This window comes from Oryzias latipes, chromosome 14, assembly GCF_053564925.1.
Source record: "Oryzias latipes strain Hd-rR chromosome 14, Olatipes_Hd-rR_3.1".
Lineage (NCBI taxonomy): Eukaryota > Metazoa > Chordata > Actinopteri > Beloniformes > Adrianichthyidae > Oryzias > Oryzias latipes.
This window is the reverse complement of record NC_136250.1, coordinates 31371396-31396394: the sequence shown is the minus strand read 5'-3', so window position 1 is coordinate 31396394 and position 24999 is coordinate 31371396. Positions and strand designations below refer to the sequence as shown.

At 48.5% G+C, this 24999-nt stretch overlaps 1 protein-coding gene across 1 annotated transcript in view; it reads right to left on the bottom strand.

The window, feature by feature from the left end:
- The window catches only part of grk6 (G protein-coupled receptor kinase 6), a 35007-nt gene extending 11139 nt beyond the window's left edge, over positions 1 to 23868 (bottom strand). Inside the window, exons 1-3 of the mRNA XM_004086616.5 lie at positions 23646 to 23868; positions 14366 to 14461; positions 1900 to 2012 (exon numbers count right to left, since the gene is read on the bottom strand). Coding sequence (XP_004086664.1) covers positions 1900 to 2012; positions 14366 to 14461; positions 23646 to 23697 — 261 coding nt within the window. The 5' untranslated portion in view covers positions 23698 to 23868. The remainder of the gene's footprint in view (positions 1 to 1899; positions 2013 to 14365; positions 14462 to 23645) is intronic.
- Between the last annotated feature and the right edge of the window lie 1131 nt (positions 23869 to 24999).

Here is a 24999-nt window from a genome sequence, read left to right as displayed (position 1 = left end):
TATCAGCTTACCAAACATTGACAACTGGGCGGGGCAAACGAACTTGGCCACACCCCCTAAGCTGAGGATTGGATAGTCACCTGTGAATTCAATGGCCACACCTTCATTAATGTGCTGTTCAGGGGGGTATTCCAGGAAGCAGGTTCTGCTAGCTCCCACGGTAAGTTTGAGGCTAAGGAAGTGGATAACCTCAGCTTTCGGTTCCAGAAATGGAGGTATGTTTCAGGGTAGGTCAAGTTGCCATGGCAACTCATGCTCTGAACATAACCTGGTCTGGAGCAGGTTTAGTTGAAGCTTAGTTTGTTTTCAGAGAGGTGAAGCAGCATGGCGTGTCCATTTAAAGATGATTTAGTGGATGAAGCAGCTCAGATAATACTTTTTCCACCGTGAGAGGGTGATAAGACCACATATGGATGTTGGAAAGATAAACTTTATACTTTGATCTAACTTAATTATTTGCTTCAGTTAAGATAAATCTTTTTTTTTAAATAACACGTAGTTATCAGACAGTTATTTTACTTTCATTCAAATGAATTCAATTAAGTAGGTGTAACTTTGGTGCTGCTGTTAGATCGGCACAGAGGGATTGTGGGATACCATTCCCTTTGTCTGTCTGTACAATTTGGGTTTAAGTGTGGTTTTTTGACCAAATGTGTTTAGTTGTTTAGCTGTTTTACTGTGTTTTACCGAGTTGTTTTGTCCTACTATGCTTACGTCTCTGCACCATGAGTGAGAGGGAGGGAGAAGATGATGAGTTTATATAGCAGCCCTACTGCCGGATGATGTACCGTAATGTTAAAGTCAGAGAAATAGTAAATAACAAATTGTTTCATATTGCAAATCCATTTTGTTTCTTTCATTTTATTGTCATGAAAATGAGTATATCTGCAGCCTCTAACTTACAAATATGAGAGTTCAAGAATTTTAATAAATTAAGATGAAAAAACATTTAATTGAATTGGAGTAACATTACATTTAGTTAGATAAATATGTAAATTTGAGTTGTAAAAACAATTATTGAGTTTATAGACGGAAGAAATTAGATTGAATAAATTTAACTCAATTACTTTTTACCAATAGAAGTAATTCATTCAAGTTGGATAAGTTATGCATGTATATATATATATATATATATATATATATATATATATATATATATATATATATATATATATATATATGCGTCACAATGAAAATAGAAATGAGATAGAAACTCGTGCGTTTACTTTGTCTGTTCTTTTCTCCAAGCAGAAACTCTTTCTTTTGCTGATGATGCAGCCGTGTTACTTTATTGATGGTCGTATAATTTTCATACGCCGTCATTAAAATCTCAGACTCCGTCTCACTGAAGTATAGCGCTCTCTTTTTTTCTCCACGTGTTTCCATGGTGACTCCAGAAATCGGCGATCTATTGAGAATGTCTTTATGTACCTGCTGTGCACGAGCGTTAACCCAGGGTTACCAAGTCGAGCGTAATTACGCTAACTCATATCCGGTCTGTTGGAACCGACATACCCAGAGTAAGCAAGTTCAGTAGGATTTCAGCCAGAGTTCAGGATTAAAGTCAGGCTAGTTTAAACATGCTTCCTGGAATACCCCCCGTGGTGTGAAGATGATGAACACAGTATGAGGAGTGTGTGTGTGTGTGTGTGGGGGGGGGGTTACTTGCTCCAAAGAAAGAGTTCTAAGACTGTTGATCTGCTGTAAAGTTGACCCACTTCCAGTAGAAGCACTGACTGACTTGAAGACCCTCAGTGGTGACCTGCAGAGCCCTCCTGGCTCAGGTTCCCCCCTTTACCCCCGTGCTACAGAACTCCTGTGGAGCCCCCAGCCTTCCACCCCCTCCACCCCACCCACCCAGTTTCAGGATGACGGTAGAGAAACCCGGTCTGTTCTTACCACGGCGTCCAGGAACTTCACGCAGCGCTTCAGCTCGGCTCGGGTCTCACAGAACTGCCGGAAGAGCAGGCGTCCGATTGGCTGCCGCTCGCAGAGGCTGCTGTAGTCCTTCTCTGCAGAAAACACATGACGGACCAATGGTAACGCAGAACAACCAGGAAGTCTGTGGAGCAGCTGAAGCAGCTTTCTAAGATCCAGGTGTGGTGTAGTCATGGATGGATTCCCAGACCAGGACTCTGTATGCACTCGTCCTGGGAATTCATCTGACATCAATCCTGTAACCATGGCAACAATGTTCTTCTTTCACAGTGAAAGTCCAGATGTCCTGAAAAAGTGCTGGGGTTCATACTTTGTGTCAACCCAAACAAAGGCGTTTCCTGCTGACAAGAGCAGTTGTTCCTCTAAACGGCCACGTTTACCCTGAAACAACATTTTCTCTGCCTCATTTTCCAGTCAAAAGCAGGTAATCGGCTCCATGCAGGAGAAACCCAGCAGGTGGCGCTGTAGCTCCGAGCCTCATGGCTCCCAGCTGGGCTGAAGGCCGTTAGCCACACAGCCAGACAGCTGAGGTTTCCCTGTGTTTAGTGGATGAACATGGAAAGAGAAGCGTGGAGGAGGACAAGACTCCAGCAGGACACAGGAAGAACGTCTGACCATGAAGGAGGAACTTCCTGTTTTCTCTGCATATGAAAATGATCCAGTCAGGAGCTGACTTTGGACGGGTTTGGTCCGCGTTTCGGCGGCTGCTGTGCGTCACGCACCGGTGAACCAAACCGGTGAACTCTCTGGAACCTCCTGGATGGAGATGCTGCACAGATGAAGCTCTGCTGCCATGGTTCCTTCAGACCACACTGACGACGGTTCCAACGCTGGAAGGTTTCAGGTAAGATTCCGAGACTCAGGTTTAATCATCGTTTGGATTACAGTTTAAAGACCAGGGGCCTCATTTCTAAAGGTTGCGTACGCACAAAAGAAGGCGTACGCCACTCTCTACGCAATAGTTGAGATTTATAAAAAGCAAACTTGACGGGAAAATGTGCGGTCCTTCACGCTCTGACCCAGGCGTACGCACAAAAACGGGTGAAATGAGAAACGGCGACACCGTCGGCAGATGGAAGAAACACGTGAAAGTGACAATGACAATACTGCCTCTCATAAATAACATGAAGACTTCACAAAGCAAGTCTGACAATTAACAGCTACACAAACACCCGTTTGATCGATCAGCAGTGAAACAAATAAAAAGATCAAACGAAAATTACAACAGAAATTCAAATGAACACTTATTTGGAAAAAGAAAAGTGAAATATGTTCTGCAATATTGGCATGTTGTGCAATTCATCCTCATAAATAATATAGTTAACAGAACGAAATAATGTACAAAACTGATATTCTCGTCAATGTGTCCGTCTGGTGGAGCAGATATAGGAGCAATCAGACAGACACAGATGGATAGATAGAGAGAGATGCATTAATTGTCCACTGGGGAAAGTTGTTTACATAGTAAAACATTTCTTCATAAGCTACAGAATTATGGTATTCCTGCATATGCCTTTAGTTTGTTTTATTTCTGATAAAACAATGTATGGCGTATGTCTCAACCATTCAGAAAGCAACAAGAAATTACATTTGCGCTGATCAATTTCCCATTTCCACGTGGATTATTACCGACATCTGTAGCTTGTCAGATGCAATTAAATGGAGGGAAATAAAATGCCCCATCACAATGCGTAATGACGCACAATGGCTGATCTTAGAAGATGTGGCAAATGGAAGAATTCAGAGTGAACGCATCTTTAGACAGCAAGAAGACTTGTTGGCAAACGAGGACGAATGGCTTAGGAGCCGGTTCCGACTTCCTCCAGCCGTCCTGTTGGACCTCTGCGGGCTTTTGGGCCCGGCGTTACAGAGGAGCACTCGGAGGAACCACGCGTGTCACCCGGTGCATCTGGCGCTCCGGTGCCCCCCCCCCGATGCATCGCTAGACGTTTTTTCGTCTTGACTTTGATGTCCGACCATTTCTTTTTTATTTCGGCCACGGTCCGAGGTTGTGAGGCTGCAGCATTTGGCGTCTGCCACCGTCTGCCACTCACGTGCCTTTTTGGCATTAGTAATGCCCACACTGTGCCCTCCAAACAACACTTTTCTCCTCTTTTCCACCTCGCCAACGATAACTTCTACTTCACATTGAGTGAAGTTCCGTTTTTTTGATTTCCTCTGTGTTTGCCATGATTTCGCAAGCCATGAATATTCATTTGTGGGCGTTTCACGGACTATTTATGGGCAACTATGGGCGTGTCATGAAGCCGCAAAAGCTGCGCTGCATTTAGAATTGGTTGTGATTTATTAAGGGAAAGATGCGTAGGATGTGCGTGCGCACGGTTTTATAAATCCAAATATTTCTGTGCGTACGCACGTCCTATGTTTCATCCGTACGCCACTTCTGACGCAAATCCTACGCAAAGTTTTAGAAATGAGGCCCCAGAACATTTCCCAAACTCATGGTTCTTCAGTTCTTTTGAACTTGTGGGTTTGGACTTCTGAGAACCTCGATCACTGACAGAGGCCTCAGAAACGTCCACTCTTCAACTTTTAAACTAACTTGGTGTTTTTTTTCTTGACTTTTGTTATCATGGAAACCTGAACCTCTAAAAAAAAAAGACTACAATACCCAAAACAAATGAGGATTGGAACCTTAGACCAAGACGTCCAGCAGCTGCAGGGTTTTCAGATGTGGTAGTTTAAACATTAACGATGTGACATAAATGATACGACCTCAACAATATAACATCCTTTTTGTTTTAACCATCAGCTGTGAGAAACCAATAGAATATCAATCAAATTGTAATCCTGAATGTGGAATTAGTCGGTGACCTTAATGGCCACAGTGCAGGGAGGATTTTCATCATCTCTCCAAGTCTGATGGCTTTCAGTGAACTGAATTTATTCCTGAATTCTTCTTTTGGACCTCGACCCAATGACTGGAGGCCGCTGACGCCGTTCGATCCTCCAGCTTCTGCTGCCTTCTCTTTGTTGCTGTCGTGATTTCTGCGCTTTCTGATCTCCTGCAGCACAGCAGGTCAGAGTGAAGCCAAGCAGAACCAAAGGCAAACAGGAACCACAAAGGAAGTCAACCCAAAAGCCAGGAGAGCCTTGTTTCTGGAATGTCAGCGATGAAAATCAGTGCGACTCTCATTAACACTTTTAATTAACAGACGATACGCTCCATTGAAACTCCACAAGCATTGTTTTTGTGCGGAGCTGCCTGGTTGTGCTCACATGCCTCCTCATGCGTGTAATACGACATTCCTAGCTCTGGGAATGAACCATCTGCTGCAGCTTCAGGCGATTTCCTTGATAGATCACTGGAGGTGGGATCTTCAGGACGGTCCTGGACTTGCTGTAAATTAACCAAACCCTCTGAAGACCATCTGAAGACTATCTGAAGACTGAAGACCCTCTGAAGACCCTCTGAAACCCCTCTAAAGACCCTCTGAAACCCCTCTAAAGACCCACTGAAGACCCTATAAAGATCCTCTGAAGCCCATCTGAAGTCTCATGCTGGATCTCCAGAACTAACAGTTCAGACGGAGAAAACTTGAGTTTGGGGCTTCAGAGTTTTCTGTTGAACATCAGATCAGATTCTCTGTGTGGGTTGTTCAGAGCCTTGTCTCCTCCTCATCACTAAAGTCCTAATTCCTACTTCCCCTAGACCCACACGCCCTCAGGCGCTAAGCATTGTGGGAATTGCATCAATGAGGACATTTCCAAAGGTCCCAGCAGCCTTTAGTGATGATCAAGCATTTATGAGTCCAGTTGTTCTTCAGATCATCCATCATTTAGACTGTGAGACGGCCCATCCAGAGGTTCTTCATGGCTTCCTCTGTCTTTGTGATCTTTAGTCCCAACGTGTTTGTGTCTCTGAGAACTCATTAGATTGTTAGTTATGGACAAGAAAGCTGCTCAGACTTCGTTGGCCTTTATGCTGTTTTTTAGACGTACGGCCGGTCAATCAGCAGCTCTTAGGGTTTCTTTCAATGAGGCAAATGTGGAGCATCTCGGTCGAGGGCACAATGAGCCACAGGTGACCTCTTTGGTCTAAACTCCTTCAGGTACGGCAGTCTCACCAGCCTCTTTTGGCCTGGCAAGAGAGTTTTTTTTACAAGTTCTTAAAGGTGTCCCTCAGTTTCCTATAGACACATTTGGAAGAACGTTTCTGCTGCACGTATCCATGAGTTTTTCAAAGTGTTCACAGATCTCACAACAACGACACCAGAACTGTTGAAAAGAGACGCTTAGTCTAGGAATGAATCCGCCTTCCTGGCCCTCTGATCTCTGACACCCTCATCTGTGCTCTGCAGGCAGAAGAACCACGTGTGGGCTGAACTTCCTGCACGTGTCTGAGCCGGATGTGTGCGAAAAACAGCCCGGAGTCATGCGTAAAAAACATCACATGGACCTTCTGACATCTTTAATTCATGCAGAAACAGCCGCGGATGGAAAGAGGAGACGAGCAAACCACAGGCTCTTCAGGAAGTGTTTGTGAACAGAGGACAGATTTATCCTCAGAACCTTCCAGAAGACGTGATATACAGAAACGACGCATCCTGATGGATTCTGCTCCACAAACGTTTCAGCAGCCCATGTGCTGGATGCTCCTCTGTCTGCTTCCTCCAGTCCATAGAGTCAAAATCAGAGAAATGTTTCGTCCTCCAGACCGTCTGCATGAGGATAGCCATCATTCAGAAGAGAACTTCAGTCTGACTGACTTCATCAGCCTGACCTCTTCATATTTGTCCATGAAAAACGGCTGCTCAACGGGGAGGAGCTACTGCAGCTGTGGGAGGAGCTGATGCTCAATGGGGAGGAGCAAATGCAGCTGTGGGAGAAGCTGATGCTCAACAGGGAGGAGCTGCAGCTGTAGGAGGAGCTAAGGCTCAACAGGGAGGAGCTGCAGCTGTAGGAGGAGCTAAGGCTCAACGGGGAGGAGCTGCAGCTGTAGGAGGAGCTAAGGCTCAAAAGGGAGGAGCTACTGCAGCTGTGGGAAGAGCTGATGCTCAACAGGGAGGAGCTGCAGCTGTAGGAGGAGCTAAGGCACAACGGGGAGGAGCTGCAGCTGTGGGAGAAGCTGAGCCTTAACAGGGAGGAGCTACTGCAGCTGTGGGAGGAGCTGAGGCTAAACAGGGAGGAGCTGCAGCTGTAGGAGGAGCTAAGGCTCAACAGGGAGGAGCTACTGCAGCTGTGGGAGGAGCTGAGGCTCAACAGGGAGGAGCTGCAGCTGTGGGAGGAGCTGAACCTCAATGGGGAGGAGCTGCAGTTGTAGGAGGAGCTAAGGCTCAATGGGGAGGAGCTGCAGCTGTAAAAGGAGCTAAGGCTTAACAGGGAGGAGCTACTGCAGCTGTGGGAGGAGCTGAGGCTCAACAGGGAGGACCTGCAGCTGTAGGGGGAGCTAAGGCTCAATGGGGAGGAGCTGCAGCTGTAGAAGGAGCTGATGCTCAACGGGGAGGAGCAAATGCAGCTGTGGGAAGAGCTGATGCTCAACAGGGAGGAGCTGCAGCTGTAGGAGGAGCTAAGGCTCAACGGGGAGGAGCTGCAGCTGTAGGAGGAGCTAAGGCTCAAAAGGGAGGAGCTGCAGCTGTGGGAGAAGCTGAGCTTTAACAGGGAGGAGCTACTGCAGCTGTGGGAGGAGCTGAGGCTCAACAGGGAGGAGCTGCAGCTGTAGGAGGAGCTAAGGCTCAACAGGGAGGAGCTACTGCAGCTGTGGGAGGAGCTGAGGCTCAACAGGGAGGAGCTGCAGCTGTGGGAGGAACTGAACCTCAATGGGGAGGAGCTGCAGTTGTAGGAGGAGCTAAGGCTCAATGGGGAGGAGCTGCAGCTGTAGAAGGAGCTAAGGCTTAACAGGGAGGAGCTACTGCAGCTGTGGGAGGAGCTGAGGCTCAACAGGGAGGACCTGCAGCTGTAGGAGGAGCTAAGGCTCAATGGGGAGGAGCTGCAGCTGTAGAAGGAGCTAAGGCTTAACGGTGAGGAGCTGCAGCTGTAGGAGGAGCTGATGCTCAACGGGGAGGAGCAAATGCAGCTGTGGGAAGAGCTGATGCTCAACGGGGAGGAGCAAATGCAGCTGTGGGAGAAGCTGATGCTCAACAGGGAGGAGCTGCAGCTGTAGGAGGAGCTAAGGCTCAATGGGGAGGAGCTGCAGCTGTAGGAGGAGCTAAGGCTCAAAAGGGAGGAGCTACTGCAGCTGTGGGAAGAGCTGATGCTCAACAGGGAGGGGCTGCAGCTGTAGGAGGAGCTAAGGCTCAAAGGGAGGAGCTACTGCAGCTGTGGGAAGAGCTGATGCTCAACAGGGAGGAGCTGCAGCTGTGGGAGAAGCTGATGCTCAACAGGGAGGGGCTGCAGCTGTAGGAGGAGCTAAGGCTCAAAGGGAGGAGCTACTGCAGCTGTAGGAGGAGCTAAGGCACAACAGGGAGGAGCTGCAGCTGTGGGAGAAGCTGAGCTTTAACAGGGAGGAGCTACTGCAGCTGTGGGAGGAGCTGAGGCTCAACAGGGAGGAGCTGCAGCTGTAGGAGGAGCTAAGGCTCAACAGGGAGGAGCTACTGCAGCTGTGGGAGGAGCTGAGGCTCAACAGGGAGGAGCTGCAGCTGTGGGAGGAACTGAACCTCAATGGGGAGGAGCTGCAGTTGTAGGAGGAGCTAAGGCTCAATGGGGAGGAGCTGCAGCTGTAGAAGGAGCTAAGGCTTAACAGGGAGGAGCTACTGCAGCTGTGGGAGGAGCTGAGGCTCAACAGGGAGGACCTGCAGCTGTAGTAGGAGCTAAGGCTCAACAGGGAGGAGCTGCAGCTGTAGGAGGAGCTAAGGCTCAACAGGGAGGAGCTACAGCAGCTGTGGGAGGAGCTGAACCTCAATGGGGAGGAGCTGCAGTTGTAGGAGGAGCTAAGGCTCAACGGGGAGGAGCTGCAGCTGTAGGAGGAGCTAAGGCTCAACGGGGAGGAGCTGTAGCTGTGGGAGAAGCTGAGCCTTAACAGGGAGGAGCTGCAGTTGTAGGAGGAGCTGAGGCTCAATGGGGAGAAACTGCAGATGTGGGGGGAGCTGAGGCTCAACAGGGAGGAGCTGCAGCTGTGGGAGGAACTGAACCTCAATGGGGAGGAGCTGCAGTTGTAGGAGGAGCTAAGGCTCAATGGGGAGGAGCTGCAGCTGTAGAAGGAGCTAAGGCTTAACAGGGAGGAGCTACTGCAGCTGTGGGAGGAGCTGAGGCTCAACAGGGAGGACCTGCAGCTGTAGTAGGAGCTAAGGCTCAACAGGGAGGAGCTGCAGCTGTAGGAGGAGCTAAGGCTCAACAGGGAGGAGCTACAGCAGCTGTGGGAGGAGCTGAACCTCAATGGGGAGGAGCTGCAGTTGTAGGAGGAGCTAAGGCTCAACGGGGAGGAGCTGCAGCTGTAGGAGGAGCTAAGGCTCAACGGGGAGGAGCTGTAGCTGTGGGAGAAGCTGAGCCTTAACAGGGAGGAGCTGCAGTTGTAGGAGGAGCTGAGGCTCAATGGGGAGAAACTGCAGATGTGGGGGGAGCTGAGGCTCAACGGGGAGGAGCTGCAGCTGTGGGAGGAGCTAAGGCTCTATGGGGAGGGGCTGCAGCTGTAGGAGGAGCTAAGGCTTAATTAGGAGGAGCTGCAGCTGTGGGAGGAGCTGAGGCTCAACGCGGGAGGGTCTGAAACTTTGCAGGGGAGGAGCTTTTACTGTGTGGGAGGAGCTGGGTCTCAGTCTAGTCATTCTAAACTTCAATGCAGCAAACTTTCATATTTCCCAGATGTTCACACCTGGATGGAGTTGGCTCCTCCTTCTGGTCCAGGTGTGGCATCTATCCTCTACCCTCAGTTGTTGCGCTTCCATGGTCAAAAGTGTTTGAGAGAAATCTAAAAAAACTGTGAAATAAGTATCAAGACATGGAGCAGGTCAAGAGCTTAAGGTCCAAAAGCAAAGATTTGAATGAACTTCAGAAACGTCAAGACAGTTCTGAGGAGAAGTGATGGCTCCTTGAGTGAAGGTTCAAGTCCAGACCTGCAGGCCGACGTTTAGTGTAGGTCTTTTTGTTCCGACCCCCCCCCCCCCCGCTTTGCTTTAATATAAAGGACTTTGTGTCATAATCCGTCATCCACACCTCCAGGCAGACAGGTGTTATCTCAGGTCATGATCTGCCTCCTCTTCCTCGTCCCAACAATGGTGCCTGTGTGTGTTTGGACGGAAATGCTGCATGGGAATCAGCCGCCATGTTTTCCTCATGTTTCACATCACATGCTGCTCACACTCTGCTACACTGTCACTGGAACCTGTCCTTCAGCCCCCCCAACACAAAAAACGATGTATGACCCAACGTTACTGTTTATACACCACCTTCTGTACCTGATCATTTTAACTCTATTTAGTAAAACTATGATTTAAACTGAAAGTTTCATCACAAGCTGGGTGACATTAATGACATTAATGGAAGATGTTAATCAGCTTCATGAATCTGTCATTCCACTACTTCCATTAATGTCTTTAAGTTATCAGAGTGAGACTGAACAATCTTAACATTTTCTTGAGTTTGCATAAATTCCTTGAGGTTTCTGATTACAGTTTTAATTTAATTAATCTTTCTTTGACGGTCTTTCTGTAGCTTTTCAATCTTGTTTTCCAAAGCTTTAACAGTAAGCTTTGGTTGTCTTTTTTCATCTTTATCTTTAACATCAGAGTGTGATATAGATTCGCTTGGCTCCATTTTGTTATTTAAACGTGAAGATGAGTTGTCATCACTGTCCGTCTTCAGGCGCATGCATCTGTTGTGTGTGCTTCCATACCTCAGGTCCAACGGTTTTATGAATGAACGCCGTACCAAACCATCGATGAATGAACGTAGTGGGCTGCGGCGCTCCAATCACGTCGCACATCCAGTAGTTTCCAGTTCCAAAAGCGATCGAATGATCTCCAAAACTCCAGGGTGATAATTCCACCAATCAAAGTCTCTGAGAGTCACAATTTGTTGACTTTATTGTTGCGGCTAAACAGCGTTGAGGGCCGCCGTGAGCTAAGCTGCGGCTTCTTTGTCCGACGCGCATTCCAATGAAAAGTCCCAAACGTCTGCCTGGCTGCGAAGTATTTATTTTATTCTGCAGGTTTCCAATCCATACAGTCCAAACGATTGATAAATTAAATATTCCAGCAGTGACAGGCTTCCAAAACCACTCAAGTGACGCGGTCAAGTAACGCGGTCAACAAATTATGTGAACACCGCGGCTCACCCCACTTCCTCATCCATTCACATCCCTCACCGCGAGTAAGTGAGCACCTTTCAAACTTCGTGCCACGCACGCCCCCAGTGACACACCCACAACCTGGCTGATGACGCAGCGCTTCACCTGTGCCACCTTCAGTTGGCTCATACACTGGGATTGGACGAGGAACTGAGATTGATCTATTATTAGTGGGAGATGCATCGTCACAGCTCCACCAGGGCAGCTCCACCAGCCCAGCTCCACCAGCCCAGCTCCACCAGCCCAGCTCCACCAGCCCAGCTCCACCAGGGCAGCCTAGCCATGTCTATGTCTCCAGTTCAGCCTCGGCGGATCAGCTGATGCTTCAGATGGACAGCTGTCCCTCATCATTCAGAGGACCCTTCACGCCCTCATTTTCACCCTTCACAACTTCTACCGTGGACCTAGTCTCTACTCCTGCTCCTACAATTGGCTGTAGACTCCCCCCTCTGGCTGTGGACCCCCCCCCCCCCCCCCCCATCTGGATGAAGCTCGTCTGCTGGACTATTTAAACATGTAGTTGTAGAGTTTGATAAGCTCATTCTCTCTAAGGTTCTGGTTCATGGCCTGTCCGTCCTGGGGGAGGATCCCTCCTTTATGTGGACCCCCCTGAGGTTTTCTTTAGGAGTTTTTCCTTAGTAGGGTTTAATGGCAGAGATGAACAGTTTAGTTTAGACTTTATATATTGAATTCCATGACTTTATGTTCTTTATGATTCCTGTTTATTATATAGTTACCGGTATGAAGCCCATTGAAACAACGGTTGTTGTCATGTTGGGCTACAGAAATAACCCAATAGAAATATAGAAATAGACAGTTTTTAGCTGTAATTTTAAAATAGATTAATTCATGGAGAAATGTTTTTCACATGGCAGCATTAGTTTTACTATGAATAAAACATCAAAGTAGAGAAAAAGAAACCAGGAACCCAAAGGTTTGAAGTGTTGGAAAAGTAAAGCACTAAATGAACCACAGAAATGGAGCTGCTGCTCTGTGTGCAGAAAGTTATCACCAGAACTGTGAAAATAGATGTGAACCTGAGACAGAAATAGAAAAAAACAAGTGACCCTGGTGATGTTTTAGGCTCCAGAAAAGGCCCGGGGGGCTGAATCCAACTGCTTCCTCAGAACCGACTCAATCGCTCTTTGTCTTCAGACAACAAAACTCCACAGAAGCGTCTGAAGAACGGATGTTTGTTAAAGAAACACATTCATGTGCTTCTTCACGGCTTAAGGGAGGATTTGCACCAACACACATCAGTTAAACAGGCCCAGTTTCTTTGGTTGGTGGACTGAGATCCACCAAGATTCAGCCTCTTCATCCTCACAGTTTCAATCATCCTGAATCTGTTTTAGACTTAAATCTATCAGAAGAGCAGAAACAAACTTGGTGTGATCCAGACTGATGAGATCCTCAGACTAACAGTGTTCCTGGAGGTCCGGTTGGGTGACGGTTTGGTTCCGTTTCTCCATCTCTCTCTGGGATGAGTGTTGGTGGCTCTCGGTGTCTCCGGACACTCACTTCAGTGTTTCATTGATCTGGGTTTTTCTCTTGTTCCCGTGGAGCTTCTGTGCTCTTGAAGGGGTCTTTCAGATTCGGTTATTTTAGTTTCTTGCAGGTCTGCCTCAGTGCTCCTGCATTTGGTAACCATAGAAACGTGAGCGTTTCATTGAAGGGTTTGGCAGAAGTCAGAAGTTGGCGTAACGGGCAGCAGGCTTTGGTGAAAATGAAACGGCTGCTGGCTTCCTCTTTCTGCAGAGACCGCAGTTTCCTCTGCAGCGCCGTTTGAAGGAGGTAACCTGCTTTTCCTTCAGCGTAACCGACCTCCGATCGAAATCACCACAAACTGGCAGCTGTTTCGGCTCAACGTTCAAAACTTCAGGCAGAAACACACAGACTGCTTCATCTCAGATGAACTTAAGTTAAGAAGCAGCGTTTTTCTCACTGTCCGTGCTTTACGGCTGAAATCTGGACTTTCAGTAAACAGGAAATGCGGCGGCTGTGTTTAACCCTGCTATCTTAGATGACCCCCCCCCCTTCCATTGAGGTGTTCTCCCTACCATGACAAAGGTGGATAAAGGTGGAAAGATTTCATGTAATCCATGGACACCAGTGAAGATCACAAATCATTGAAGAAAAAAGGTTCAGAGCACTGACTAGTGGGTCTAGATGACCCTACTCCCAACGTTAAAGTGTCTAGGATAGACCAAGGGTTACAGGAATGATGTGAACACACGTGTTTGTTATGGGAAAAACGTTTAGTCGTCTGTGCTGAGCGGGAGATCCTGCTTTTGCCCTTTCTGTGAGAGCATGAGGTCAGCTGCTGAAACCAAAGACCTTCACCTGTCTGCAGGTGATCCTCCAGGCGGAACATTCTCACAAAGAAAAATCAGAAGAATTTGGTTTTTGGACATCCTGCCGCTCTTTCTGCTCCACATCAGAACCTTCTAGTCCTGCAGTTGAGCTGTTCAGATCATTGGTCCAAACGAATGTTTTCAATCGATTTCACGTTTCCATGTAAACCGGTTGGAGGCGTTGAGTTTTTATGGCTGTGGTTCTGTTCTTTTCTCGTTCTACAGCATCACAGTCAGGATTCTGGCATGAAGTCCTGCGTGCTGCCTGAGCTCAGCATGAACAGGAAGCTGGAAATGCAAAGTGGAAAGGATGAAAGCAGAGTCCAAAGTGTGGCGCGTCTGGACCGTCACCTTTAAAGCTAACGTTCAGATCTCCACAGAAACCGCTAAACTTTTCAAAAAGACTTGATCTTTGGTTCTGAAACCCTTTTAAACATATTTCCACCAACCAGAGTGAAAAACCTAAACAGGAGGGTTTGATAGCTGATTTCAGGATTATATTCTGACTTAAAAGGTCGCTTCATTAGAACTGAAAAAAGAAAAACGAGAGCATGAGAAAAATGAGAGCATGGCATCATTTACTCTCCTCTCAGAACCATAGAACCGACATAAAGAAATCCAAACGCCTGTTTGGGCTCACGTCTCTTGAATGGAAGCGTAAACGGTGCCAATCAGGCAGAATCGGCTCAGGATGAAAACCACTACTAAAGGCCTGATGTCGGCTTCAGTCCAAATGTAAACGATAAGATAAAAAAACACGGCGGTGGATCACGTTTCAGTCACCAGCATAGCGCAGGTTTCCTGAAAGCGAGGCGAGGCGGCGCCGTCTTACCTGTGGTCTGTCGCAGCTCCTCGCACATACTGATGTGTGGAAACTGAAGCATCTGCTTCCATTTCTTGCTTTTTCCTTTTCTGCTCCCGCCGCCTCCTGAGCAAAAGAAAAAGATCTCGTTAGCTTCTGTAGTGATGGAAACAAGCCCCGCCCAGGAGCTAAAAAAGCCCCGCCTCCATCCATGTCTGTTTTCAGCTGAGACTGTCCCACCGGAGGCTTTAACAGAGAACAACATTGATTTGAATAAATAAAAAACTTTATTTTGTAAAAAGGTCAATTCAAGATGGTCACCTCACAATGAGACAATTTGTGCGTTTGCACAAAAAACAGAAAGTTTCCCGTTTCTGTAAAGAGACCCTGTTGTCATGGTAACATCAGATGAGTTGTGGAGTGAATGCGATGTCCTGGGTTGTGTCCGAATTCCCGCCCTAACCCCCAACTACTAAATAACTATAGAGTGCGGCTCTATGTAGAGCCGTGAATTTTAAAAGCAATTCGGACACCACGCTCACTACTACGGCGGATATGACGTCATAGATTTCACAAAGTTACAATCTAATTAAAATGGGCGTTTTGCGACGATTATTTATGAATCCACTGTCTTCAGAAGATAAAAAACTTTGATATTTTATCAAAAAAAAAATTTAAATCCATTTTTTTTGGGTAAAGAATGTCCATTGCAATGCATTGTGGTCTATCTTGATCTAGTGAGCATCGATGCACACTGGTTTTTCGCAGAGACTTCTGGGAAATATCCAGGGCTCTGGATTTTGGAATTGTAGAATTCCAAAAACGGCGAACGCTCTATATAGGGGTTTGGGTGGGAATTCGGACACACCCCTGGTTCCTGAAGTCCAGTTACTTTTAGTGATCCAGTAACACAGGTTAAACCATGTTGCCATGGTAACCCCACACACCTAGAAATGTCATGATATTTAGTTGTTTTAGGCGTTAAAGTCTGAGACATAAACCCTGCTGTCCTTCAGATTTGTGAGAATAATGATAATAGATCAGGTAGACGCCTTTGATCTTCATCTGATTTTTTTCTTTAATCCTTTTTTCTCGTATATTTGGTGAAGAAGGTAATGCTGGTCAGGACTATGATTGCTTAAGATAATGTTTTATTTTGGACAAAAACATCCGAGTGACAGTTTTCCCCGAAAACCTGAGGCTGCTTTTTAGTTTGGGAGGTGTTTTGGCCCTCACAGCACCCTGTAGATTTGCATTACAATATTGGGTTTGGATTTTCAAATCAAACTAAATGAACCCTCCTGTGAACCTCTGGAGTATTCTGAAGCTTCTGGTGAAGCTCTAAAAGCTTCACCAGAAACCTGACAGGCAGAACCTCCAGAAGGTGGCAGGTCTGAACAACCGTTTTCCACCGGAGGAGGCCTTTCAGCGTCTCCGAGGCTGCAGAGCGAGGAGCAGAACAAGAGCAGACATGAAGCCAGATGATTATCTCCACTTCACCTTCGTGTTTCCACATGCTAACTTTGTTCCTGTGAATCAAAAAAACGCGTTTGGATCTCACAGATTCTCCTCCGAAGTGGTTTTTCTGGTTTTACTCTCCGGTTGTGACATTACTGGATCTAGAACAGCCTCATGTTCTGACAGACTCTGCTGACGGAAATCAGCTCCAGCTGCTCCAGAGCGTTGAGAAGAACCCGGGGTCAAAGAGACACCAGCTGATTTACAGAAGAACCGGATGTTGTTCCAGGAGGGTTCTGTCAGTCTGCAGAAAGCTCGCAGTGGCATCTTCAGGCGACAGTGAACATCAGAGTTTCTTCTCCTCTGGATGTTCTTGTGACTGGCGAGCACCGGTTCATGGGTCACATGACTTCCAGTATCTTATTCTGAAGGATGTTGTGGAAAACTCCCAGACTCTCTCCTTCCCATCTGTCAGGGACTTGATGCAGGTGAAGCCGCTCGGTGGGGTCACATGACCAACCTCCTCTAGCTTCTCACAGCTGGAAACCCAGAAAACATGAAGCCAAAGTGAAAAAAACCAAAGTTTCAGAGAGAGTCAGAGAGGAAACGGAAAAAACTCTGCTTTGGACAGGATTCTGGATTTGTAGAAACAGTTGTTCCCACCACCAAACCCGCCCTGCAGAACCTTTTTTCTGACTTGTCCTGTCCAACAGCTGAGCGGACAGAGGGAGAGATTTCACTGTTACAACAGGAAGTTCTGGATCTTCTGACCCACGAGGGGTGTATTTGTATAAACCCCTCCTGTCATTTAGGCTAAAATGTTACTTTATTTATATTGACTACATTTGTTTTTTTTTGTTGGACTGGATAAAAAAGAAGAAGAGTAAAGAAGGGAGGGGTGTTGGAGAGGGGGGTAAGGGCACAGAAGAAAGGGGGAGAAGGGGGAGGGTTAAGGAGATCTGGAGGATGAATACAGAGGAAGTGGGGGGGGGGGGGGGGGGGTACAATCGTTAAGCAACCAAATGCTGGAGGATCATCATCATTACTGTTTGTTGTAAATGTTAGTCAAGGGGGGGGGGGGGGGGGGGCTGTCCACACACAACAGATACCTGTTGGCTCCAAACATCTTCACACACAATCATGTCAACATGGACTCAACACAACTGCAGTTCACACACACACACACACACACATGCACACAACGCCACACATGTGAAGCATTTCGTTCGGTCACACATACCTTTGTGCAAAGGTGACCTACACCTGTGCTCAGGTGGGTGTTTATGTTCTTCTGAGGTGGATGATGGAACGTAAAAAGAGGGAGAGTGTCCAGCCGTCCCCACACCAAGACCCTCGCCAAAGCGGTAGCGGGAGCCAGGACCCCCCAACACCGGCATGGTACAGCAGATAGAGGGAATCCGCCCACTGGGCCGTCCAACCAGACACCCAGACCAGGGCAAGCAGGACCGCCCAACGGCCCCCCAACGCCAAAGAGCAGGGAGGCACAAGAGCACGGAGAGTGGAGGCCCCACCAGGGGGCCCAGCCCGTGACCCTGCCCCCAGAAAGTCCCCCAGCCCCAGATGAGTCGCCCACCACCACCCGGGAGTTCCAGCCTCTCTAATGATGCCATGACGCTGCTGATCAAGTTACAAACACATTCATAAATATATTATCCCTTTAGGGAGGTTTTTATCATTTTATTTTGTTGCGTTTATCCAGCACACCTTAAAAGGTGAACGACGCTAAAGATGGCGTCCTGTTCTTTAGTTTGGACAGTAAAGGGAGTTCTCCATCAGTACAAAGAACGTTTAAACCAGAACTAGATATCTGACTGAAAAGGAAGATTCACTTAAATACGGCTGATCGATGGACACTTCAGAAAAAGACATTTAAAGACCCACTCTGCTGAAAATAATCTTTTTAATCTGATCTTGTCGCTGTTTTCTGATGATGGACGTCAGATTAGCATTTCTGAGGATTTCTACATTCAAATCTCAAAAAGATCCTATTTGTGGCATAAAAAATACAATGGACAGGGCCACAAGGGGAAGAGGGGCGTTGTTACCCCATGCCAAAAGCCCCGCCCACAGCTGAATATCTGATGAACTGCTGCTGCTCTGCAGAAACTATGTCCTAGAAAACGACACAGGTAAAACAGATGATGGGTCCAAATTTAATAAAAAAATCAAACAAATGTCATTCTATCTTTAATTCTAATAAACTAAGAACATTTGAATGTGAAACAGATGTTCCTAACAGTCAAAGCAGGAGCTAAAAATAAATCAGACACCAACTTCCGCCTGCTAGATGCTCTTTGAAAGCTCGTCTGACATTAAACCATTTGGTTTAGTGGTTGGGGACCACTAATGTGGGGAACTAGCGGGACACCCCTAATGGAAGGTAACTTCCTCTTTCCACGGATGGACGGGAGGGTCGGCGGGTTTTCTCAGAAGTGTAGACTTCATGAGGGTCCAAACCGTCTGTTCGTTGTCTGTCAACATCTGCCTGCAGCTCACCGCCTTCATCCATGGACAGAACCTGTTTTCCGAAAACTTGGACTTGTTGTGAACACACAGGCGGCAGCTTCAAGTCGCTGAGTCGGCAAAGACAAAGTGGATCTGCAGATCTGCTTTCAGCAGCACGGCTGCAGCAGCGGCGAGTAAAGATCAATGGTCATCATGCTCACTTGGCAAATGAAGACGCAATCCGATTGTCCAAGAAAGGAGGAGGACATCAGAGTTCCAGAAGAACCTGTGTCTGATGCAGCCGATGGCAGAAGACCCCTCAGGAGGAGGACAGACGCAGAGGAAACAGGAACGTTAACGTCCTTGTGATGCTTCAGCTCCCATTGAAGCTTCATGAAGATTCAACGGGACTGAAGCAGCAGGTCAGCATGATCTAGAAGTAGAAGTAGACTTCTACATCTAAAGATGTAGAAGTTCCTGAGGAGGGGCAACAGGAGGTGAGCACACCTGAGTTTCCTGAGAGGATGAAGTCTGTGTTGGACTTTCTTGGCCTGGTGGCTGATGTCCAGGAGAGGTCAGCAGAGATGTGCACACAAGCCAACCTAAAGCTACCCCCCCTCTCTGTCCACCAGGATTCTGAGCTCCATCCTCAGCTCACAGGGTTTATTGAGTCCACAGCACTGTTGCACATGCTGGACCTCCTCCATGTGAGCTGAAGTCATTATCAGTCCCCCTATGGGCGGCCGCTGTGGTGTTCGCCTCACAGGCCGCCACGCAAGTTTCTACGACTATTTTCAGACTCTGCGTGAAAATCGTTAAACCAGGTTAAACTTTGACCAATCAAGGACTCAGACATATGGATGGCGTCCCTTCTTCAATTCACAGAAGTACCAACTGTTTGAAAATTAAACATGAAGGAGAAATGTATAATTGCGGTTTGTGCCCAACTGGAATCCTCTGACAGTCTTTTATGTATCAGAATAGAGCTGAGAAAGAAAATGGAACAAGATTCACCAGATTTGCACCACTTTGACATTTTACACAGACTCTTCCAACAAAAGAAGAAGCCCCTCCCTGCGTGTTCAATGTGAACACCATGGGCTAAATGTAGGTTCAAGAACCCGCTTTTGGTGAGTCCATGAACATACATCACATGGACGTACGTCCCCAGGGTGTCGGTAGTTTCAGGGTGACACAGAGACCGGAGCTCTTCTCTCCATCTGCAGAGTTGACCCTGGAGACCCTGGAGACTCTGGAGACCCTGGAGACCCTGGAGACTCTGGAGACTCTAGAGACTCTGGAGACCCTGGAGACTCTGGAGACCCTGGAGACTCTGGAGACCCTGGAGACTCTGGAGACCCTGGAGACCCTGGAGACTCTGGAGACTCTAGAGACTCTGGAGACTCTGGAGACTCTGGAGACCCTGGAGACTCTGGAGACCCTGGAGACTCTGGAGACTCTGGAGACTCTGGAGACTCTGGAGACTCTGGAGACCCTGAGCTGTGCAGCTGGTTACACTGCCATGAAGGCCTGTCTGTTCTGTTGTACCGCCCTCATAAAGTTGGGGTTCTGGTGTTTTCATGTCTGTCCCGTCCTCTGTGAGGCCTTTTTATAACACACATCTCCACATCCTTCTCTCTGGTTCTTGTTCTTAAGTGGATTTCCATAAAAACTACACTCACCGGCTACTTTTTTATGTACCGGGTTGAACCTCCTGAAGCCTTCAGAACCGCCTTGATCCTTGGTGGCAGAGACTCACCAAGGTTCTGGAAACATTCCTCAGAGAGTTTAGTCCATATTGACATCATAGCATCAGTTGCTGCAGATTTGTCAGCTGCACATCCATGATGCCGACCTCCATCTGCCTGCCTGAGCAGGTGGGCATGGAAGAGTCTAGCTTTCTGCCTTCAGAGGGCGTCCAAAAGTGACATAAAGTTACGTCATACAGACAACTAAAACACCAGAACACCAGAACCCACTCCAAACACCAGGGCCCGCGGTCAGCCTCTGGCATGTCGCAGTGACGATTGGAGGCAATTAGAAGTTGTTTAGATGCTAAAGATGAGCTCACTAACAACTGTCTTCTGTGTTTCAAACCGTCTCACTTTAAGTTTAAATGACTCCGTTGTTTCTAACAATAAAACTTTATTCCACAAAGAAGGAACAGGTTGAAACAATAAGTTGGAACCATGAGGAAAACATTTGTTTCCATCAGGTCAGAAAATGCTGAACTCTGCAACAATGGAAGCCATCAGTCAGCAGGAGAAGCTCGGATGCAGCACCCTACCATCATTCACAAACAGAAGGACGTCATCAGCAAAGATCACAAAGAACAGAAAGGCTTTGCATTAAGTTTGCATGCCGCTCTAAAGACAAACATTTCTGCTTAGGCTGGTTTTTTCTGGCCCCCACCTCGGCCAGACTCACAATATGGAGTTTGTCCTCTAGAGAAAATTTACATCATTAGACGTATGAATTGATGGAAGCTTCAGGCAGAAACTGGTGAGTGGAAACGCTGGCTCCAAACCAGACATTAGTGTGAATACGTCTACTTGTTCATAAAGAAAGTCTGTTTATCAGAAACTGATAATTATTCATCAATAGAGGGTGTAACAAGTAGTCAACTTTATCAATGAATCGTTTTCTATTCCTGTGATCCAGATCAATCTGATTGACCTAAACTTAAAAAAAAATCAAAATGAGATAAATCAATAACTAATATTGGAAAAATACTATTTGGATTGAGGTCCAGTAGGTTAACTTGAGTAACCCCTGTGCTATCTTAGATGACCCCCCCCCCCTTCCATTGACGTGGTCTCCCTACCATGACAAAGGTGGATAAAGGTGGAAAGATTTCATGTAATCCATGGACACCAGTGAAGATCACAAATCATTGAAGAAAAAAGGTTCAGAGCACTGTCTAGTGGGTCTAGATGACCCCACTCCCAACGTTAAAGTGTCTAGGATAGAACAAGGGCTAGAAGGTAAACCGACCAATCACAGCAGAGAACACGTGTGATGTCATGAACACAGATCCGTCCATCATTCCAGTCCAATGTGTGGACAGACTGTGAATAAAGTCATGTGACCATCCAGTGTCTAGAATGTTCTAAGAATGTTCCCTTTGAATTCTTTGGATGTGGAAAAACAACAGTGGTGAACTTTAGGAAACTAACAAGTGAATGGATTTGACATTCATTCTAGTTTACTGGTTGGTTTGGACACAGATTTCATTTAACTTGATGATTTGGAAGAAATCCAAGAATCTGGAAAAACTGTTCCGTAGCAGGAATTTCTGTCTGAGTCTCACTGCTGGAAGTTTGGATGAAGAGGATCTGGATCCACTTTAGGTCAGAGGATCTGGATCCACTTTAGGACAGAGGATCTGGATCCACTTTAGGTCAGAGGATCGGATCCCTCAAACTGAACCGATCTCGACCATGATTCCGGTCGTGATTAAAAGGAATCTTTACAGCTCTTTTGGTCAAATGATTGATCATGAAGATGACGAGTTTAGATAAAAACACTTTTTTATCTTCCTGCCCCGTCAAAAAGTCGCCAAGTCAATGAAGAAACTATTCCCAGAACTTCAGTTTAAGTTCTGCACAGCATGGGTCCTTCAGGACCAAACTTCATTTCCACTCATGACCTCTGACCTTCAAGGAGAGCGCCACCCGGACTCAGAAGTCCACACCAAAAATAACCACCTGCAGACTCCGCCGTTGGTTCACTCAATTTGGACACATAAAGTGTGTTCTGAAAAACCCGAACGGTGTTCCAGAAGAGCATCGGCTGAGGGGGCGGGGCTTCAGATTCCAAAAGGAAACCTTCACGACTCGCCTAAACCCCAACTGATCAGCTCAAACACTGATTGGCTATTGAACCATGATGTCATCACTCATCGCAATAACAACCAGCGCAGAAAGCGGCTGCTAAGAAAACGCCAACATAAATACCCCCCATGCATAAACCCTTTGGTTGCTGATGACAAAATAGAGTTTGGAGCAAAACAGAACAGCAACCATCCTATGGACCAATGGCAGCAGGGGGGGCGGCGACGCAGAGACAACACCCCACTCACTATTCTAAAGTTCAGAACATCAGAATCACATAATGGTGGGGAACCCAAATCCAAACCAGATCCACATGCAGGAACCATCAACCGAGTGGCTCAGCTGCAGTTTGGATCTTCTTCTTTCTATAGATCGTCTCAATGAAGCTCCACGAGTGACAGAACTGCTGCAGATCTGAAACCGCTGCTGCAGCCGCTGCTGCTGCTTTCAAAAGCCAACATCTCCACATAACCCTACAGAAAACCGAATTAAAACCCTTTTGTCTGAAGTGACTCAGAACGGAAACACGTCTGCACCGGAAGAGTCGAGTGAAACTCAGAACATCTGAGCTTCAGCTTGTTTCCTGTTCTGCAGCACGGCCTGACGGAACACACACCTGATGCTCCTCCCAAGAACCAACCAGAACCTCTGCTCCACTGACAAGTCCAGAGCTGCATCCCAGGATGGGATTTGGAAAATAAGACAGCAGGAGGTCCGGTCCAAAGAGAGCAGGAGGTCCGGACCAAAGAGAGCAGGAGGTCCGGTCCAAAGAGAGCAGGAGGTCCGGTCCAAAGACAGCAGGAGGTCCGGTCCAAAGACAGCAGGAGGTCCTGCAGCTTCCTCTGCTTCCTGAAGGAAACATCATCATCATCTGCTTCAAGGCTCTGATCAAAGGAGGAGGAGGCCTCTTCCTCACACCTGCCTGATGGAAAGGTTGTCTCCACCTGCAGGAGCGTGGGGTGGACGCTTCACCCACGTCACGTCGGGCGGATCTACATGACGGTTCTGGTTCACGTGCACAAAGAACCGGAAAGTCTTTCTATGGTTGTTCCTTTAATAGTCTGAACTGTCAAATGTGGAAGAAAGCTCAGTTCCGGCGGTTCGCGCGCCTCGCCGCACCTGCACCTGCTGAGAGCAGGACAGGGCCTCCTGATGCTGGAGGAGGTCAGGGGTTGGCGGCCTCCGCAGGAGGAGCAGAGGAGGACCAAAGATGTTGGGACGCCAACCCACGTCTCCTCCTCAAGAAAACAGCAACAGAGCCCGCTGCGCGTGCGCGTGCGCCTCACTTCCACATTTTGCTCAAACGTTAGAGCCTCCGTGCGAGGTGGGCGCACGCGCGCTGCTTTGCCTCAACATCCTGTTTCACAAACTCTCAGGACGATGCTGCAACAACTTCCGGGCTGAAGCCTCCTCGTGCGGCTCAGGTGACCCCGAGCCCACCTGAACCCCCAGGTTCGAACCCCGGCGGCCGCTCCACAACGCCCTTCCTGCCCTGGGCTGAGCCGGCCCTGTCCCCGGGGGGGCTGCAGCGGCTGTCACAGCTCCATCCTTACCTTCGCGGGCTTTTAGCAGCACGGTGTTCGCCACGATGTTCTCCAGCTCCATGTCGACGCCCAGAGGCGGGAGCCCCCCCGGCAGCCTCACTCACTCCCCCCGCAGAGTCACGCGTCCAGTCCGCCGCCACCTCCGCCCTCCACCGGAGCCGTTCAGCGCTCCGCTTCTGCTGCCCCGCTGCCCGCTGACAGCCGCTCCGCTAAGCGCTCCTCCTCCTGCAGCGCAGAGAGGGGCGGAGCGAAGAGCGCTCACTCTGCTCCTAAAGCGGGCGTCCCGACAGACCTCTCACTCTGATCACAATTCACATTCTGTTCATTCACTCATCTTCTAAACCCGTTTGTCCCCGGTCACTGGGCAGCCGGAGCCTAACCCGGCCAGTCGTGGGTGAAGAGAGGGGCCATTCTGACACAGGGGCCACCCAGTCTGACACAGGGACAACCCAGTCTGACACAGGGGCCATCCAGTCTGACCCAGGGACCATCCAGTCTGACACAGGGGCCGGTCTGACACAGGGGCCACCCAGTCTGACACAGGGACCATCCAGTCTGACACAGGGGCCGTCCAGTCTGACACAGGGGCCACCCAGTCTGACACAGGGGCCATCCAGTCTGACACAGGGGCCGGTCTGACACAGGGGCCATCCAGTCTGACACAGGGGCCATCCAGACTGACCCAGGGACCATCCAGTCTGACCCAGGGACCATCCAGTCTGACACAGGGGCCGGTCTGACACAGGGGCCATCCAGTCTGACACAGGGGCCACCCAGTCTGACACAGGGGCCGGACTGAAACAGGGGCCACCCAGTCTGACACAGGGGCCATCCAGTCTGACACAGGGGCCACCCAGTCTGACACAGGGGCCATCCAGTCTGACACAGGGGCCATCCAGTCTGACACAGGGACCACCCAGTCTGAAACAGGGGCCACCCGGTCTGACACAGGGGCCATCCAGTCTGACACAGGGGCCATCCAGTCTGACACAGGGGCCAGCTGGTCTGACACAGGGACCACCCAGTCTGAAACAGGGGCCACCCGGTCTGACACAGGGGCCATCCAGTCTGACACAGGGGCCAGCTGGTCTGACACAGGGGCCGCCCAGTCTGACACAGGGGCCAGCCGGTCTGACACATTGCCATCCAGTCTGACACAGGGGCCACCCGGTCTGACACAGGGGTCATCCAGTCTGACACAGGGGCCACCCAGTCTGACACAGGGGCCATCCAGTCTGACACAGGGGTCATCCAGTCTGACACAGGGGCCAGCCGGTTTGACACAGGGGCCATCCAGTCTGACACAGGGGCCACCCAGTCTGACACAGGGGCCATCCAGTCTGACACAGGGGCCGGTCTGACA